At 40.8% G+C, this 20,536-nt stretch overlaps 1 protein-coding gene and 1 long non-coding RNA gene across 7 annotated transcripts in view; one reads left to right on the top strand and one right to left on the bottom strand.

The window, feature by feature from the left end:
- LOC105690863 (serine/threonine-protein phosphatase 2B catalytic subunit 2-like) overlaps positions 1-20,536 on the bottom strand; it is a 65,398-nt gene that overhangs the window by 22,904 nt on the left and 21,958 nt on the right. For all 6 annotated transcript variants that reach the window (XM_048657371.1, XM_012409007.3, XM_012409005.3 and 3 more), the window contains exons 4-6: positions 16,029-16,153; positions 10,168-10,279; positions 6,805-6,950 (exon numbers count right to left, since the gene is read on the bottom strand). In XM_048657371.1, coding sequence (XP_048513328.1) covers positions 6,805-6,950; positions 10,168-10,279; positions 16,029-16,153 — 383 coding nt within the window. The remainder of the gene's footprint in view (positions 1-6,804; positions 6,951-10,167; positions 10,280-16,028; positions 16,154-20,536) is intronic.
- On the top strand, positions 545-14,481 carry LOC125501444. The gene is made up of 3 exons (XR_007279031.1): positions 545-932; positions 2,976-3,088; positions 14,346-14,481. It is a non-coding gene; the product is annotated as an uncharacterized LOC125501444 (long non-coding RNA).

The following is a 20,536-nucleotide window of genomic DNA, read 5'->3' on the forward strand; positions in this document are numbered from 1 at the left end:
TCCGTAATTCATCCGCCTTGGGAAATTAATTAATTCCCAACCACGTTTAATTGGCGCTCGCCCGGACCTCTCTTCTTATTTTTATTTTGTTTTTTTTTCTTTTTCATTCTTCATTTCCGTACAGAAAGGGAAATAATTGAACGACTCATCGACTCTGTGTCGATTTATCAATTACATTAACAACTCGGAGATAATTGAGCGCAACGCGATACCTGAGACAAATTAATATAAATCGCTGCAGATATTCGCTGAACAATTTGCCATTCTTTATTAATTTCCATGGATGCGCGTTACACACTACAGCCGATAAAACGCTGCACTTCAACCGCGACTCGCCTACGGTCTGTGATAAAACGACCAAAAAGGTAGAGAAACTTTTCGCGCGTCGCGTAATCCGTCATTAGTACAAGCTTCTTTTTTATTTTATCATCGCTGACGGTGGTAATCTTCTAACGTCATATACGCTTATTATCGCGTGACCGGTTCTTCAATGCGACTTAATCAGCGCGGCAATAAGTGTACAAAACTAACTATACACACGTTTCCGTACATACGTCTGATACATACCTACGCGCGTAGTAGACATCGTAAACAGTAGTATAGTAGTACAGATACACGACAATAGGCTAAGGTTTCAATCAGTATGTCAGGAGATTCCGTCGGCGATGAGTGTCGGCGAATCGTATCAAATTATGTCCCATACCGTGTTCCGAACTCTTCTCGAATCCTGACGGGAATCCGTCGGTAAAACGATGATAAATTTTTTTATCCCGATACAAATCGAATCTGTCGGCTGAAATATTGACGCGTTTATATCGCACGTGATCTGTTTCGTGTTTCGCGCGTGTGTGTGCAATGTGAAGTTTCAACGTTTTGGATAATCTGCAGCTAGAGATGCGAGATCGTCGAAATTTGTGGATTTTTTCCCGAAAGTAAGTAACTGAAGCGGTATATTATGTAGTAGCATTGATAGTATTATTCGTACTACCCAGGCGGACAAGTGACCTCTATAGGGATGAAGTTATCAGCTTTAGTTTCTGGGCTTGGACCCTAAAGGTTTTTCGAGAAGTAAAAGGGCTTCTTGAATCTCGCGAGGACAATGCCGAGCCCGTTAGGAGCTGTCAGAAATTAGGAGGTACGAGAATCGAGAAAAAAGGGTATAGAGTACGAAGGAAAGGAGAAATGGAATAATTATTATATTTCTCAACGTCCGTTTGATCCGGAGGATTCGGGTATATATATCTAATCTTGGATAGCTTCCCTTTCAAACCCTCCTATTCTATCAGGCGTGAAGGGTGCGTTGCGTGTTTAGAATTTTTTCTTTCATCCCTTCCGTGCCAACTCCACCGTTCCAAAAGTCGACCCCGATCAATTGTGCTCCCTTAACGAAATTCGGTAAATATTTAACTCCCGAGAGAGAAAAAAAAAAAAAATCAATTAAAATTAAAAAAGGAAACTAGGTAATCATCCGACGATGTGAAAAAGAAATCTTTCGTTCCCTTTTGCTATTCTTTCTCTTTTTATAACTCATCGTGATATTTTCGACGAAGAAGAACGCATATTTTATCAAATACGGGGTAGCGGTGGGTAGGATGTAGATTTGAAGAAGGTTCGTTTTTCGATTCCCGGCACGTTATATGTTGCGATGGTTAGGTGGGGAATTTTTTTCCCCTTGATTGAGAGTTATACGGTACGTGCAGCGATAGAAAGTAGAGGCGGTAGCGGGTTTAACTCGAGACCGAATACGTTATTACCGATAAAAAATGCAGGACGGTAGGGAATATTTCGCTACTCATTTTTACCCGCAAATACACCCCCGAGTTCTCAATTCCGAATACGTTCGCATAGCTATGGAGGTGTGTGTATCCAGATTTTTTAAATTCCGCAACTTTTATCGTCGGAATGATGAAAGTAAAGAGAGAAAGAACCGAAAAATTTATTCGCCGCGATGTAAAATCGGTAGAGCTATCGAAATCATACTTTGAACTATAAAACTTTCGGAGAACGTTATAATAGCAGGATCAAAAGGGATTTAAATACAGATGAACGTGTCGTTAATTACCATCCCTAATGATACTTTGAGAAAGTTTGGTTCCTTCCCTCCGGAAAATTAATTACACTGTATTATATATCGTTGTATATCTTTACGCAGCATCAGCAGTCGACGACGACGAGTCGCGTAACGTGAATCCCACTAGTTTTTATAAAGTTAAAAAACTGACCTACTTTAGGGGATAATTTTGTTCGGGAAATCAATCGTCTCGTTGGAAAAATGTGGTCTCTCTCCGAAGCAATATCTGGTGATTATCAAACGAATAATAGGGAAAATATCGAATTGTGCGATTGACGCTTTGTGCGGAGAAACTGAAAAGATAATCGTTCGATAATTTGCATTCACGTGAGCTCCGGGGCGTTCGTAAACGTCAAAAAGAAGGGTAGTGGTATACGCATCCGTCGTACACATATATATTTATTCCACCGTACAGGGTGTACATGGGGTTGAAGGAGTCTTGAATAAATGCCATCTCGTTTTATCTTCAAAGATTTTTCCCCCCCGTGTCTCACTTCCCCGTTTCGTATTCATGTCACTTGGTTGTTTGAGCGAAACCCCTGTTACGTAATATACACGCACACGCACAGGTCACGCACGTACAATTCCGACGTTATTACAACGTTGTGATATATCTTCTTTTTTTTTTTTCTCTTCTACATGCATACCGAAGCAACGCGCGTGCTTTTTTGCGCTACTACTTTTGTTTTTAATAAAAAAAAAAAGGAAAAAGCTTCAACTTCGGGTATTTCGAAATTTCGGAAAATGGACAACCCCCGAAAAATGGAAGCGAACGAAAAACGGTAAACAAAACCAACGACAAAGTTTCGATTCGTCAATTACCGTTTCGCGGTACATCGTAACGGGATCGTTTACCCGCGCGGTATTTTTATTTTTTATTTTTTTTATTTTTTTTTGTTTTCAGCGGATGTGCTTCACCAGGACGATTTCTCCTTCTGTTGCGCACCCCGTGAACCTTGCTACGAAAAAACTTGGCAGGGGATGCTGACTATTATTTCGTTACGTCGATCAATACTGGTAATTAGATTATATGAGACGCTTTTATCGCGCGCGCTGTTGTTGGCACTTATTCTTTATAATACAATCAACCATAAGGCTGGTATGCGTTGCCTGCACTGCGGTTAGAAAATAAACTGGATTATAAATACACGTGTACAGGGCAATCCGATTTATTACACCTGTGAATAAGACACAAGACCGCATTCGAATTTCTACTTTTTTGATTCGAATAAATCGCAATATCCAGCTCAACTGGAGGGACTGAAGAAAAAAAAAGAACTCGCAAAAGTCTTTCACATGCTTCGCAATCGCCAAACGATTGAAATCCGCAACGCGACGTCCCTTAATCAGATATACATTACCTAGATAGCATGTTTCAATCTTTTGAATAAAACATGGAATATAAAAAAAAAAAAAAAAAAAAAAAAAAACGAGTCAGCGAAACGCTGATGAATTATCTACATGTCGTTGAATTCTATTCGTCGGTTGAAGCTGCGGTACTAAATCTGCACGGATGGTTTTCGTAATATGTACATTCATTTGTCGGCAAAAAGTGACCCGACAAGGAGAAGAGAGGAAAAAAGAAAGAAAAAAAAAAACTACCGCATGAATACATGTATCTACGAATGCAGCGCACTCGATTTCGAGAACGTGTTAAAAAGAGAAATAGAAAAAAAAATAACCAAACTTGAAGTGACAGATACTGCAGCTGGGCTGACAGACGACCGTACCTGTACATATGTGTATGTGTAAATGCGAACGACACCACGTAGTTGCGTATATATATATATCTATATCGTCTGGTCTATCTGCACCGCACAATAATCCAATAAAAATCTAATCCTGATATCGATGCACACGACGATAACGCAATCTGGTCATCAGCGGGAGACGGAAATAACTTATCACGTTTATATTGCACGGAAAATTTCTTTCCGCACCGGGTACGCGAGTCAAACGAGTCGCGAGTTCTAAATACGAGGGGGAGCAGGGTCGCTTACGGTACTCTGATTAAAAAAATAATTCATGTCCACGTGGAAAGGAATGAGGTGAGCGAAAAGAAAGAAGAAATTTGTCTCTCTAAAATAAAGCGTAGCAGATGCCTCGATGCAAATGGATCCTGCTGGTGGTCGTAACTCATAAAAGAGATAAGCAGCACCACGCACATACACATATGTAGATGTAATACGTGTAAACGTATAAATATACGCATAATCTTACACGTATAACGCGTGTACGTGGACAGATTGCCGCGTAAGGGTTGCAGGTGGTTAACCCGCTTCACTTTTCCAAGGGTTACGCGACGTGTGTGAGGTGAGAGAAAGAAAAAAAAAAAGCAAAAGAAAAAATGAAAAGAAACGAAAAGTAGAAGAGTAGGAATGTAAGGCGAAGTGGGTAGAATTGATGGGTGATGGAGGAAAAAATTCGAACCATACGCTGGTTGCACAGTTTCGGTTCCAGATTTTAGGCTAATTTCATTCATTTAATCTCCGGATGAAATCGCGTCGCGTACATGTGTATAATAACGTGGGGATAATCTCGGGCGTTTGTCGTAATCGTGGAAGCACGAAAAGTGTCACCGGCTACATTCGATAAAATTCATTGCGTCAATGCGCTTTTCACCGATTGATCGATAGGTGTACCCGCGTATACACGCGTATACATGGGTATTTTATTTCATTTCTTCTATTTTTTTTTCACCACTCAACAATATCAGAGGGACAAAGAATATTACAGCACAACGGCGATAAAGGGGTGATGGGTGATTCGAAACGTTCGTACAAAATCGAACGAAAAAATAACAAAAAGGACAACGAAACAAAGTTCAACCCCCGAAGCTGATTTAGGATGGGAGGGGCGTAACGGCATAATCGTGTGTTCCGCGTGTCAATCCGAACGCGTAACACGTGTACAAATACGCATGGTGGTAATTCTATGCCTGACCAGGCGGGTAGTGACCCTTGCTGTTTATTTTTTTAATTCTTTTATTTTTTAACTGAAATTTTCGAAAATTTTGAGGGATGATATTTTGAAAAAAAAAAACCGCATCAACGTCGATCGGGTCGAAAAAAAAAAAAATGTTTCAAGTGTCCGCAGCAAGAATATCGAATGAATCGATTTAGCCGTCGACTTCTCATTCCTCTGACATAATTTCTACAACCGGACGACAAAATTTCCGAGATTCTTCTTCGGATTTAAAAAATTTTTCATTTTTCTCACGTTGGCGTGGCCAGTTGAGTGAAAATTCTATTTTTCGGGTGCACTTTGTTCGAGCCACTGTGCGGACGACACTCAGAAGATGTAAAAAGTTGAGAAATTGAAAAAAAAAAAACTAAAATGAAAATGATAATTCCGAAACGGGAAATAGGAAGATCGGAAAGAGCGAGATAATGCGGGGGATTCGTAACACCTGGCGGATAACGCGGAATGCACGATATATTTTTATATCGTTGATCGTATGTTCGGTCGCCGCAAGCCTAGCCACGGATATACACGTACAGGGGAAAGCTCACGCGGCAGATGTAGCGAGAGGTAAAAGCAGAGGTAAAGGCAGAGCTGGCAGAGCTGCTGGCAAAGGCAGAGGCTGAGAGACGTAGATGGTGGATCAATACAGCAGGTGGTGGCGGCACGCCGGGGCTCCTGTCCGACCGCTACGTTTTCTACACCCGCGCCTCTACAGGCCACTTTTGTACGCCCCTGCCCTCGCTCCTTTCACCGACGAGAAAACAATAAAATAAACATGCGGGACGAGAAAAAAAAAAAAAAAAATAGAATGAAACGAAAGAAAGGGGAACGAAGATGCTGCGGGGATCGGAAAGACCGGTAGTCTTACTATGTATCGTTACCGCAGCACAGGGGTTTGTACATACATAGGTACATGTAGGTAGTTAGGTACCCCGCGTGTCCTACGTGCGGGTTTATATTTTATATGTACCTGTCGAGAGGCGCGTGCAACCGGTCGACTGAAAAATATGATCCGTCTGTTGTCCGGGGCATCGGAACAACCGTATAAATTATGGTACGTATGGTACGTACGTCCTTTCAACACTTTTTTATCGTTATCTAGAGGCGGCTATTATATTTCTCTAGCAATGGATTTCTGATTTATATAAAATTATGGCTCGCTCGCTGTTCCGCGACCCCCTAGCAAATAATTCTTCGGATATGTATCTCGATTTATTTCTCAGCGATGCACTGCAGATTTTTACTTTTTTTTTTTTTTGAAAGCTCCGAACGACGCTGTCAGACGTTAACGCGATAGAGAAGTATTGATTTTGTTTTTTTCTCTTTTCACCGTGAGAATAAGAATTTACAAGCCTAGGTAATCGTAGAGATTGGCGTACCCGCGCGTTCCGAGGCATCATAATACCACCCTCAAAAATCTCATCGATTTTCTATTGTATTTATTTGTTTATCTTATGGGTTTTCGTCGGATCGTTGATTGCTAACTGTAAATCGGAGGGTAGAATCTTTTTTCCGCCATTTCCGGACGAAAAAAGGAACCAATAAATCTCGGTAGCGACTCCCAGAGCGAACAGACCCTTCACACGATTATCTGATCCGAATCGATTAGTGCGCGGAGCTTCGTCGTCTGATTCGTTGGAAAATAGCCTTAGCGTTCGTCGATTCAATCGTGAATCCTAATCAGAATTCGACAATTATAGATATCGTGCGATAATTATTATTCTTTCGACAAAATTTCGACCAAATGTGTTAATAAAACGAATACTCACTTTGCGTATGTCTTCTAGATTGTGAATTTCTGGCGAAAGTCCACCGTGAACGCATAGAAACTGTTGGTTCATTAGCGCGGCCAATGGCAGACAATCGAATGCATCCATACATGCGTCGTACACTCTTTCCGAGTATTTTATTTTACCTGCGAAAATAGAAGAAGCAATAATTCTCAACAATCTTCATCGTAGTCAACTGTGAAAAACAAGGAAATCGATTTGAAGTAAAAAAATAATTTCATTTCATCCCTCAGGATCGCGACAGCGTGTAAAATGGACCCGGAATATCCGGTGTACGGTGGTTTATTTTATCCGAGAGCGTTGCAGGTCGTAGGCTTTGACAAATTTAAGATAAGCCGCCCCTGTAGACGAAGTGTACGCGAGCAGCGATTCCTCTCGTAGGAATTGATCAAAGTGACGTTGAAGACGGATTTCTTGTCAATGAGGTGAACACAGTTCGTCGACGACGAGGTGGAGAGAAAGAGCGAGCGAGCGAAGAAAGTGCAAAAAAACGAAAAGAGTATAAAAAAAAAACAGAAAAGAAAAAAGAAAAAAGAAAAAAGCGAGAGAAAGGTGAAGGCACGCGGCGCTTCTCGTCCCCGGGACAAATTGAGCCGGCCATTTATCGCCCAGAAGAGGCAGATTAATGAGTTGTGAGAAGATCGAGGGGTTAAAAAACAGAGAATATAAGAGAGACGAGAAAATGAAATACAATTAAATTGAAAGCTCGTCAAATTGTTTATCTCGGCGTTCGCCGACTCCGGATATTGTCGAATATACCGACCGCTCTTCGAGGTGTCCCTGTGATCGGTGTATTTTGTAATGTAAAATATACGAACCCGACGGCCCCCGTTTCCCGCGAATTTTAATTACTCCGTCTATACATCGAGGATTTAACAAGGATCAGAAATTTTGCGGTAGAGTAGGTACTTCCAGCCGTTGTTATACATGCGCAAATTATTTACGACTACAATCGTATTTCACGAAACGATCTGATACCGACCCTCTAATCTTTATTCAATAGTAAAGTCGGAACTCGATGTTAATCTCCTTCCCTCTCACCCCATCGCGAAATTCCACCGCGTGCCCTGCAGTGCCAAAAGATTATAGACGCAGAATTTATAACCGTAAAAAATGATGTAGGTGAAATAAATAAATAATAAAATCAATGGCGGTATATCCGTGCTTTTTTTCCCAATAGAAGGTTGAGATTGTAAAGATTTTCGAGAATTTTGTAACACCGAGTTCGTACGGTTATTGAAAAGAGGGACGCATAAAAGGATAAATAATCGGAAGAGGGAATTCGTTGAGTACGAAGATTCGAAAAAAGGCGACGCACGGATACATATTTCTCTCCGTGTGATTCTTATGAAAAAAAAACAAAAAAAAATTGCCATATTCTCGGTGGTTTTTACGAATGCAATAACATCGGTGGGTAGGTAGGTATACGTATAGAGTCTAACGGCTGTCAAATATCGAGGCAACGAGCTTCCGAATCGCCGCCATATCGGTAGAAATTGAGCTGCGAATAACGTCTTCACTCACTTTTCTATACATCCACGATCTATACCCTACTTAAGTGCTGATCCGCGCCCCCGGCGATTATTTTTTATATTTATGTACACGCGGCTATAGAGCCGGTAACGATTGTACGGTGGGGTATACGTACGTACGTATGTGTAGGTGAAAGCTTCAGGTGCTCGCCGGAGTTTCTTATATTCTCTTTCTCTCTCTCTCTTTTTTTCGATTTTTTTTCTCTCCGATGCCGGTATAATATAATGTCATACGGTAACACGTAGCCACAATTACCTACTTCTGTTACATTGGATAAATAACGTCCTCGTAAAACAGCGTGGTTCCAGATATTGCCTTCTGGTCCTCATAGCGAAGTTCATAAGTTACAGTTACATACCCTCAGATATCGCGAGACGTTATAAAAAGCACATGTATAAACCGAATCACGCTCTCGCATTTTCTCCCTTTCGAATATTTCACGACGGAGAGAAGAGAAGACCGAGGAACTGAAATAAAGTTTGTGAATTTTTCAAAAAAATTCGAAAAGCTGGCCAAGCGTGATTGCGAGGAGGTAATGTGACGCGACACCGTTCTAATTGTTCGTTTTCATTTATCTCTCGAAAATTTTCGTCGTCTCGTACAATGCGAACGATTGTTGTTCAAAATAGTGCAGCAACATCGCGGCGAGAGAGAAGAAAAATTGATAAAAAAAAAAGCGTCTGGCCAACGGCCAACGACGACGATTTAACCGAGCGTAACGTAATTTGGATTCGAACGCGTATAGAAACAATGCAGCCGCAGCTATTTCCTAAGAAATTAACGCTCTCTGGCTGCAAAATTCAGCGAGAAAAATTTGAAGCGAAATAGTCGGAACGTTCGATTTTTAGCCATATCAGTTTTTTATGAAAGAGCGGAAACGAAACGAAAAGCGAAATGTTCAAGTTGAAAAGCAAAAAAAAATATTACCGCGTAACGGGGAATTGAAATTCGAAATGTACGTAAAATGGACTGGCTCGAGAATTATCGTGAATTGCACGCGAAATTGTATTATAGATATACCGTGCAGGTATGTGGGCATCGATCCAATTTATCTATAGAGAAATTATTGACTCCCTTCTGATATCACGGCGAAATGGAGATCGCATGTAATAATAGGGGTGCTGCGTGTTCTGATATTATGGGAATTAAAGTCCGATAGATTTTTCACGTCATCGTTCTCGTTGAATATTTTTTACACCGCTCTGTATTAATGTATGTGAACATTGATGAATCGCTAATGCATGTACATATAATATATACCTTACGGAATTATAAATAATAATCTGGAGAAAATGAAACCTTCAGGAAATTGCTCAATATTATTGTCATTAATTATTAACCAAGGATTATTTCACGTTTTCCGGTACGATGATTGAAGGAGTAAAAGAGCGACTTTTCGTTCGCCGAAATCATATCCTTCGCGACTCAAGTTTCGCAGGAAAATTTCAAGAACATCAAAATTTCGTTCTGGTGTACGCGATTTATAAATATTACGAATCCGAAACGTTCGCCTTTTTTCACTTGACTCGTTTCTTCAGCGTTTATTATACGTTTAATTACGAGGACTCGATTTGGGGTGATTTGATTTCATTCTCGGATAAAACTTTTTACGATCCGAATGGAACTCGAGTAAAAAAACTCGAGGGGGGGGGGATTTATAATTAATCTGCAAATCTTGAAGATGTCGTCTTCGAATGGAAAAAAAAAAAACTTAATAATTCATTCAACATCGAAATCTTTCCGAACAGAGCTTATCGAGAGAAAAAGGTGACATCTGGATAGAATAAATGTGTGCAATTTTTCACTTACATTCCTGTTTGAATGTGAAATATTCCGTGAGATGCCGGCATTCGTGATTTCCTCTGAGGAGAAACAGTGTAGTTGGATGGCACAATTTTAGCGCCCACAGGTACAATACACACTGAAACAAAAAAAAAAAATAAAAAATTCCCATTTATAATTATTTGTGAATAAAAAAGAAAATTCTCATTCGATCGAAATTGCGCTTTCGGTCGATAATCGACGAGCGATCCGGGTAGAACACGTACGCGAGTTCGCACGTATAGCTCGCATATTTTCTAAGATCATATTACGATGGAAAAATATTTACTGCCAGTTTATGTACTCCTGAGACGACCTATGTGCACGTTAGATTACGTACGGTGCATAATATTAAGATAGACCCGGTCTCGGGTTGTGCATCTATGAGAAAGCTTCTCAAAGTTAATCCTTGAGTAAAGTACTCGGAATACACACCGTACCTCTGCGAAGTGCACGTGAAACAGGGGAAATTGAAAGCTCATACCACATCATTGTCTAGAATCCGTGCATATCGCGGGTATGAGTGTACACGTAAGTTGCTTATAGCTGCAGAGTATGCAGCCGCGGCATAGGAGATTTGATCTTAAAATATGCCAAAGGTTAGTTTCTTGGCAGGCATGATTAGGTTTGCTTTGTGGGTCGCGATAATCGCCCTTCTGGCACGAAACTTAACCAACGACCACCACCACCACCACCACCACCACTACCAATACTATCGCCGCCTCTGGTTGGCACAATTTGTTTGCGTTAAACGCCAGCGATAAATTCAATCGAGTTCGCCTAGCATTTCGAATTTCTTTCCACCTTCGAATCCAACGGAAAGTAAAAATATTCGATAAATCCTCGACGGTGTGTCGTTCGAAATTTGAGAGAAACAAAATTTCGCAAATTTTTTCCCCCTCCCTTCTCCTCTCGTATCGTCTCGTTTTTCCAGATATGTATTTCATTCGCGTGTGGATGTAACGTAATAGGCGAAAATTAAGTTTTTCTTTTTTCTCCTTATTTCCATACACGGTATACGAAATCTCAAAGGTCACGTACGTACGTGACTTCTGGCAAATTGTTAGGCTCGCCGTATCGGTGGCAAAATTTTCTCGGCTTCGCTCTTGTGTGTCACAGCTCATAGCGTGTGACGCTGCAAATCATTCGCTTAACCACTTCGATACGCGTACACGTACCTGCTTTAAATATTTTCGGTATAGGATATATTCGGTACGCGTACCACCGAGCGAATCGATCCGAGCGAATGTTTTTTTTTTGGAGGCGGGTACGTACGTGTAATGTATTTTACGAACAGGTGGGCGAACGGCTCGACCCAAATTGACATAAAACAAAACGCCTCCGCACTAAATCTTTGCCGGCCGCTGCAACACCCGGTGAATTTATAGTTTGGCGAGGGATATTTTTTCGGCATCGCGCTAGTTTCGTCCGTTCGAACACCCCTCGCTAATGTGCCTATATTGTATATATACCCATCGCGTTAATCATTTTATATACTTTACGGAAAAATCGACCTGATCATACAACTCCGATCCGTATCGCGGAGCTGCACACGGTCCACACGTCACGTGCACCCGGCTGATCGAAATTTACGCACCGAATCCGGAGAGCCTCAAAGTGCGTAAATCATGGTCACCATTATATAAACCAGATTTATCGCGTGTCGCATGAAACTGCAAAATTAATCCGCTGTCGAGAATAATTGACTCCGCATCGCGAAGGATTACCGGAAGGAAAAAGAAACGAGATCCTCCCAACGTTTCGAAAATCGCGAGATCCCGAAGATTTCCGGTTCCGGTATCTCGGTAGGTCCTTAATCGGTAATTGTTCTCCTGAGAATAATCGTAACGGAGAGATCGTTTTTTTTTGCTCGGCGTGTACCCGCGAGCTCGGCGAGGATATAAGTATCGTTTGATGATATGCCTGAACTACGAGGGTCGTACTCTTATGAAAAGCTATTATTACATATATATATATATATACAACAGTACTTATCTAGGTGCACACGCGAATAGTTGCGAGAATGGGTGGGAGAAGGAGGTACGGTTACTTCCTCCTCACCTGCCCAGTCTTGCCACCTTACAACCTTCGCGCGGCTATCCCGGCCTCGCGGTAAATGGATGGGTGTACCTGTAGCAAAATATATAACACCGGAGGCTAAGTAATTGAACCTCACTCGAGTATCAAAACCACACAACGGTGGCTGGTGGGTACGTGTACGGGATCGTTGTATGTACGCCGAGCCCCGCTACGGGCGATGTTTTCGAACTAAGCTCTGTACAACCCAATGCAGGAAACCAGAAAACCATTGCGGCACACATGCCCACTTTTATTTAACCGCCGCAATTTGGAGAAAGAATGAAAAAGAAAAAAAAAAAATTTATTATTTCATCTCCACCGAAGCCGGAAGCTCGCTTCGGGCCAACATTTATCGGAATACCTGAAATTAATTACGTTCGTCAATAGTAGGATACGTTGAAAAAAAAAAACGACCGATTTTTATTGTTCGACACGTATTATATGTATTCGCGTCTTTGGTCGTTGCGTTTCCTGGCGGTTAATTTTCGGTCGAATATTTTCCAAGCCGTACGTAGATCCCGAGCTTTCACGTTTGTATCGAATCAAGCCGGTAAGACTCATATCCTTCGGAGCAGCTCGCTCGTTCAGCGTTCATATTTTACGACACTCTTGACGACGAGAATTCTTCCCCCGATCGGATTACGTTCGAGAGATAGCTGTATATATATATCTATATATCTATAACAAATTGTAGGCTCGCGTATCGATTTGGCCTCGCGCGAACTTCTCTCTCGAGACAGATTCTCGTCATGCGATCTTTATCTCGCATATTTTCATTATGTACGTATATTACCGCAGGTGTGCGGGTATCGGGAAATTTTCGATCCTTTGTCGTTGGGGAAAATTGAAAGATCGAAAATAATTCAGCGATGAAAATTGAGTTGAGGGTACAATGAATATATTCCGAAGGGGGTGAAATTCTGACGGTGATCGCTTGTTGTTTGGCGCGCGTGGATACCGCGGGTGGTGCGCGTTCTCAAAGTACAATACGATTATACGTGTATTATGGATGTTCGTACGCCGTTGGAATTATACAGCTGATATCGTACGTGTAGTACGTACGTAGGGCCTAGAGACTAACGCTAGGATGATTAAAGGAGACATTATCGTCGCTGTTGTGGATTCGGTCGATCGCTCATGCGTCAAATCGTAACTTTGTAGGTTCGTCGGTTCGGCAAAGCAACGCGTGCAACCCCCCCGTACCACTTGGACCAAGTTGGCGAACGCCGAGTTCGCCGGTCAGTCGTTCGTACCGTACACCCGAGGCACCCCTTTGATACCCCCGAAAACTTATTCGCCCAATTATTACTCTACCTCATAAACCGACACGTGTATCACCTGCTTATTTATGGCCCACGTTACGATTACGCCTTATTCTCTCCGATCCTGTTTCTTTTCTTATTTCACCACTCATTCATACCCCGGTATTTAGAAGCCAAAGCCGATGAGAATTTTCCAAATTTTGGCCGCCTAATTGACAATCAGTGCTTGAATGAGAATTCCTCGGCAAAACGCAAAAGGGGTCGCCGTAAAAATTAGACAAAACAGCAGCCGAAAGCTGGCTTGAGGATGACAGATCGTTCTGTTTGTAAGCGAAGAAACGTTGCTTTTAATCTCCAATTAGTCGGAGGCATAAGATTTTACGAGAAACGTTTCATTAGAATTCGATTTTTGTTTTTTTTTTCTTACCCAAGTTTCAATACGAAGTATTTTTACAAAATACCGTCGATGGTTCGATAATGGGGTGGGAAAATTTCACCCCGGAAAACAAGTTTTTTCAATGGTTTCTAAAAAAAAAAAGCTTTCAGCTTCCAGAGAAGTAGATTGTTGGCAGGGGTTTGAATTTATTATAGGTAGTACATCGGTGCTATAGAGACGAATAAATAGTGCGTCGACCTCGATTCACCTTATTCCTAAACACGAAAGTTTTTCAAGAAAATATATATCAGCCGTGACGAATAGCCCCCAGACTTTCTTGAGAACAATACGATTTTGCACACGAGTTGTACAGCGAGTCTTGCAATAACTTGGAGAACTATCACCCGGAAGATTATGACGATAATCTTTTTTATATTTTTTTCGCGCAGATATTCGACCACAACGGTACACAACGTTTTTCCGATCGTTCGATTCAAAGTGGCCGCGCTACATCCGCAGCCTGCTCAGAGCGCTGGCTACCTCCGGCCTGGGAACGCCATTCGGCAGCAGGCCTCGACACGCTACGCATCGTTCTGTATTACGTCGTGCGAAATTGACGAATTTTCGCCACCCGGAGGCCCGAGGATCTCGATACCTGGTTCAAAATCCTTTGCCCAAACAATCACTGGTGACATAAAACAACGATATAACCAAAAATATTCCAAATTCCTGACGAATAACCGACCAAAGTTAACCAAATCAGTGACGAACACGAACACACCATGAGGCTCCAAGCAATCCCGCACACGATATCCAAAAGCACCCGATGACCTGCCTCGAAGCATCCCTAGCCATGACCTCTGGGTTCGATGGGCCGATTTTTTGGTAAGTTTGAAAAATATGCATTCCAATACTATTCCTATAGACGCAGGGGGGATTCCGAGGATTTTCCGGGCGACTCGAAGCACGAAGATGGCTGCCAAACGGCTCTCGTGGAACATTGAAAAAAAAAAAAAAAGGAAGGGTGAGACACTAAAAAGCAAAGTAAATTTGGTGGTGGTTTTCTGTTTTTTATGAATATTTTCTCGTTCTGTACTGTTGCGATGTTTGCTCCTCTATAATTTGCCCCGAATGTATTTTCGTCACGAATATCACGTGTATATTTCGTATTTATTTTATACGAAATATCGATAGCGTGTGTCCCCCTACCTGAATCTGCGTTATCACCTCGTATTTCGCTGACGAACAAATTGTCGAAAGAGACGAACAAAAACAGGAAGGAAGAAAACAAGTACATAGATGGTGTCTAATTTCGTCCCGTTAATAATATCTTGGCGTCGAGTGTGCGACAAATAAAATAAGTCGTACGCTAGAACGAGGATACGCGAAAGGGACTAATCGAACAGGCTGCTAGGGACTGCAATCTTTGGGGGGAGGGGGAAATAACGGGGAGAAGGTTTACCTCTCGTCTACCTATGTATTAAATACTTTCGAGAACTTCGCCGAGTTCACATACCCGCGTTAGTCGAAAGCTTCGTCGAGAGATGTTACTTCGGAAAAAAAATCTCGAGTCGTAAGTTGGAAAACGAATCCCTAAAGTTTGTTACAAGGGTCGAAGGAGCGGAGGTTTACGCTAAGACTGTGTATACAACCGCCGTTCCTGAGCTTCTTCTGCTGTCTTTCCTACCACCCTTACCACGCACCGCTATATTTATATACCTGTTGTTATTATTATACCCACAAAACGAGTCGAGAGTCAAAACTGAACCTTCCTTCATCTTCTTATTTGGAGACCAAAAGTACGAACCGCTCGCAAGTTTACTTTGATTACAAAATCCCACACGATCATCATCTCGTACAGCCTAGCTCACCGTAATTTCTCCATTTCTCACGTCCTTAGTTCGCGAATTTATACACAGTTTCTTCACTCCCGCGTTGTTCTCTGCTCTATTTCGAAGTTTCATCAAGAAAATTGGAAACCGACGCTCCCGAGTTTTAGAAAAATTGCTACCATGAGGCAAAATACCACCGAAGATTTCTCCAAAATCTAGAAGTGTTTGAAATCTTTACTTTTTCAAAATATCTCACGTATTACGAAGGAAGGGGCAGAGGGGTGAGGTGGGGCGACTTACCTCAATACTGAAGTAACCTCTGTCCACGTAATCACCGAGGAAAAGGTATTTCGTAGACGCGGGCGGTCCGCCAACTTCGAATAGTTTCATCAAATCGTAAAACTGGCCGTGAATATCCCCGCATACTGAAACAAAAATAATGGAACATCGTTTAGATTCGCAATGTCATCCATTGTTGAAATGAAACGGTGCACCAATTTTTCATTATGTATTTCATAAGTTTGTGAAATTTCTATCCCAATAAATCGAGGGCTAGGGGTTCCTCGAAAAAACAGCTCCTCCTGCTTCGTTCCACGTGTAACGAAAATTTTCCGTTCATCGTCATTCGAATATAACGAAGCGGTATGTCGAACGAACGCGTACCTCTGGCGTGTATTTGATCCTGGCCTCGAATTATCTTTCAATTTTTTTTAACGAAAACCCTTGCGGAGATAAAAAAAAAAAAAAAAAAACGAAATTAAAATACGCATCGGGCTCGTAACGTGAGCGATCTTGATCTTTCTTTTCGTCGTAACGTAAATGAACACGTAATTTTCGAGGCAGCAATGTTCGTCGAGGCGGCTTACATCGATACGGCAGGGGTACGTTGTAGGACGAACCTCCGTGAACCTGACACCCGACTTTTCGGAAAAAAAAAAAAAAATAGCGGAAGATGTTGCAAATCGTTTGTAGTTGTTTGTAGTAACAAAAATTTCGTTTGTAGTTCGAAAGTTTTCGAAAAAAAAGGGGGTCAAAAATCAGCTCGCACCCCACTTTGACCGAATGGAACCAAACAACGCTTATTCAACGTGGAATCGTTTGTAGTTGTTTGTAGTGGAAGAATTTTCGTTTGTAGTTGAACAGAAAAAAAGTTGGAGCACTTTTTTGAAAATCCAAAATGCTAACTTTTCCATTTTTAGGGGTGCGAGTTTTTTCATTGTGCAATTCCATTCAGAATCGTTTGTAGTTGTTTGTAGTGGAAGAATTTTCGTTTGTAGTTGAACAGAAAAAAAGTTACGGCACTTTTTGGAAAATCCATGATGCTAACTTTTCCATTTTTAGGGGTGCGAGCTTTTTCATTGTGTAATTCCATTCAGAATCGTTTGTAGCTCGCAGCCCTAAAAATGGAAAAGTTAGCATCATGGATTTTCAAAAAAGTGCTCCAACTTTTTTTCTGTTCAACTACAAACGAAAATTCTTCCACTACAAACAACTACAAACGATTCTGAATGGAATTACACAATGAAAAAGCTCGCACCCCTAAAAATGGAAAAGTTAGCATCATGGATTTTCCAAAAAGTGCCGTAACTTTTTTTCTGTTCAACTACAAACGAAAATTCTTCCACTACAAACAACTACAAACGATTCTGAATGGAATTGCACAATGAAAAAGCTCGCACCCCTAAAAATGGAAAAGTTAGCATTTTGGATTTTCCAAAAAGTGCCGTAACTTTTTTTCTGTTCAACTACAAACGAAAATTCTTCCACTACAAACAACTACAAACGATTCTGAATGGAATGACACAATAAAAAAACTCGCACCCCTAAAAATGGAAAAGTTAGCATCATGGATTTTCAAAAAAGTGCTCCAACTTTTTTTCTGTTCAACTACAAACGAAAATTCTTCCACTACAAACAACTACAAACGATTCTGAATGGAATTACACAATGAAAAAGCTCGCACCCCTAAAAATGGAAAAGTTAGCATCATGGATTTTCCAAAAAGTGCCGTAACTTTTTTTCTGTTCAACTACAAACGAAAATTCTTCCACTACAAACAACTACAAACGATTCTGAATGGAATTGCACAATGAAAAAGCTCGCACCCCTAAAAATGGAAAAGTTAGCATTTTGGATTTTCCAAAAAGTGCCGTAACTTTTTTTCTGTTCGACTACAAACGAAAATTCTTCCACTACAAACAACTACAAACGATTCTGAATGGAATGACACAATAAAAAAACTCGCACCCCTAAAAATGGAAAAGTTAGCATTTTGGATTTTCAAAAAAGTGCCGTAACTTTTTTTCTGTTCAACTACAAACGAAAATTCTTCCACTACAAACAACTACAAACGATTCTGAATGGAATTACACAATGAAAAAGCTCGCACCCCTAAAAATGGAAAAGTTAGCATCATGGATTTTCCAAAAAGTGCCGTAACTTTTTTTCTGTTCAACTACAAACGAAAATTCTTCCACTACAAACAACTACAAACGATTCTGAATGGAATTGCACAATGAAAAAGCTCGCACCCCTAAAAATGGAAAAGTTAGCATTTTGGATTTTCCAAAAAGTGCCGTAACTTTTTTTCTGTTCGACTACAAACGAAAATTCTTCCACTACAAACAACTACAAACGATTCTGAATGGAATGACACAATAAAAAAACTCGCACCCCTAAAAATGGAAAAGTTAGCATTTTGGATTTTCAAAAAAGTGCCGTAACTTTTTTTCTGTTCAACTACAAACGAAAATTCTTCCACTACAAACAACTACAAACGATTCTGAATGGAATTACACAATGAAAAAGCTCGCACCCCTAAAAATGGAAAAGTTAGCATCATGGATTTTCCAAAAAGTGCCGTAACTTTTTTTCTGTTCAACTACAAACGAAAATTCTTCCACTACAAACAACTACAAACGATTCTGAATGGAATTGCACAATGAAAAAGCTCGCACCCCTAAAAATGGAAAAGTTAGCATTTTGGATTTTCCAAAAAGTGCCGTAACTTTTTTTCTGTTCGACTACAAACGAAAATTCTTCCACTACAAACAACTACAAACGATTCTGAATGGAATGACACAATAAAAAAACTCGCACCCCTAAAAATGGAAAAGTTAGCATTTTGGATTTTCAAAAAAGTGCCGTAACTTTTTTTCTGTTCAACTACAAACGAAAATTCTTCCACTACAAACAACTACAAACGATTCTGAATGGAATGACACAATAAAAAAACTCGCACCCCTAAAAATGGAAAAGTTAGCATTTTGGATTTTCAAAAAAGTGCTCCAACTTTTTTTCTGTTCAACTACAAACGAAAATTCTTCCACTACAAACAACTACAAACGATTCCACGTTGAATGAGCGTTGTTTGGTTCCATTCGGTCAAAGTGGGGTGCGAGCTGATTTTTGACCCCCTTTTTTTTCGAAAACTTTCGAACTACAAACGAAATTTTTGTTACTACAAACAACTACAAACGATTTGCAACATCTTCCGCTATTTTTTTTTTTTTTTCTGAAAAGTCGGGTGTCAGGTTCACGGAGGTGTAGGACGAGATTAGGGTCCGCATTATCGTTTTATTTTCTTTTATAATAATTATTATTTTTTCATTCTTCCAAGATTCAGATGCGCGCAGGGGGTTGGGTGTGTGTAAGCGATGCCAGCGATCGATGGCGCCCTCGTTCCATGACATTAAAATCTGTGCGTGCGTTTAATTATACGGATATCCCCCCGGCATGTTTATGCCCATAAAGTAGAAGCATAAAAAAAAAAGAAAAAAACAAAAAAAAGAAAGAAGATTTCGTCTCTCGAGCTTTCAGGTAATCTCAAAAAGAAAAAGACCGATGTAAGATAGCCGTTTAATTGTCCGGCGTGTTCGTGATTTCATTTATATAAATTCAGTCGAGTGCTGCACGTGACATCGCGACCGATGTGTGACGTGCAGTTTGACGATTTGCACCTAAGAGATAAATGTCAATAATTTGTACGTACGCAAAGGTAAATGGCACGTGAAACGTGAAACGTATTAAAGGTGATGTAGGATGATAAATAAAGCGTAATGGGTAACGTCCGCTATATGAGAGGTAAAAAGAGGGAGAGAGAGAGAGAGTATAGAGTTGTATGATAGATCGGGCGCCGTCGTCCCGTTAATTGGACGTCGCGACGCCTTCTATGGCGCCTCCTTTTCGCTATAGGTACCCTGCTTATGGTTATTTCCACACGGTCATTGTATCGCGTACTGTGAAAATGTTAATACGCCAGTTCTTTCTCTAATTGTTCCCCTTTTGTCCTCCCCTTTCTTCTCTCCGCTTCGTTTTTTTTTCTTTCTTTGTTTACTTATTTTCTTTTTCTCCAACGACTGCTCAAAGTTTCCATGTTCTCCATCCCCTGCATACCGTGTAATAACGTATGCTCGACAAATTTCCGCATCCGCGCGAAACTTTGGTGATAAATTTTTTAGTTGATCAGGTTATAATCTATAACCGTGCACTACGTGGCTTCGACTGCCGCATATATCTATTAGGTATGAAACTTTGTTATATTTTATGGTAATATAATGCGGTAGGGGAAATGAATTTAATCGTTTTTATAAAACTGATACGTTGTTTGAATCAACTTTGATTCGGCAGATGTCTGGCGATACGTACTTGGAAAAAACCGATTCAAAAACCCGAGTTTATTGCATATGCTATACAGATATATTGGCACTATACCCTCTCTTTCTTTTCTCTTTCTCTCTCTCCCTCTCTCTCTCTCTCTCTCTCCTGCAAACCGTCTAGACATAAAGAGAAGAGGTGGTTCGAATATC

This window comes from Athalia rosae, chromosome 6, assembly GCF_917208135.1.
Source record: "Athalia rosae chromosome 6, iyAthRosa1.1, whole genome shotgun sequence".
NCBI classification, from domain to species: Eukaryota; Metazoa; Arthropoda; class Insecta; order Hymenoptera; family Athaliidae; genus Athalia; species Athalia rosae.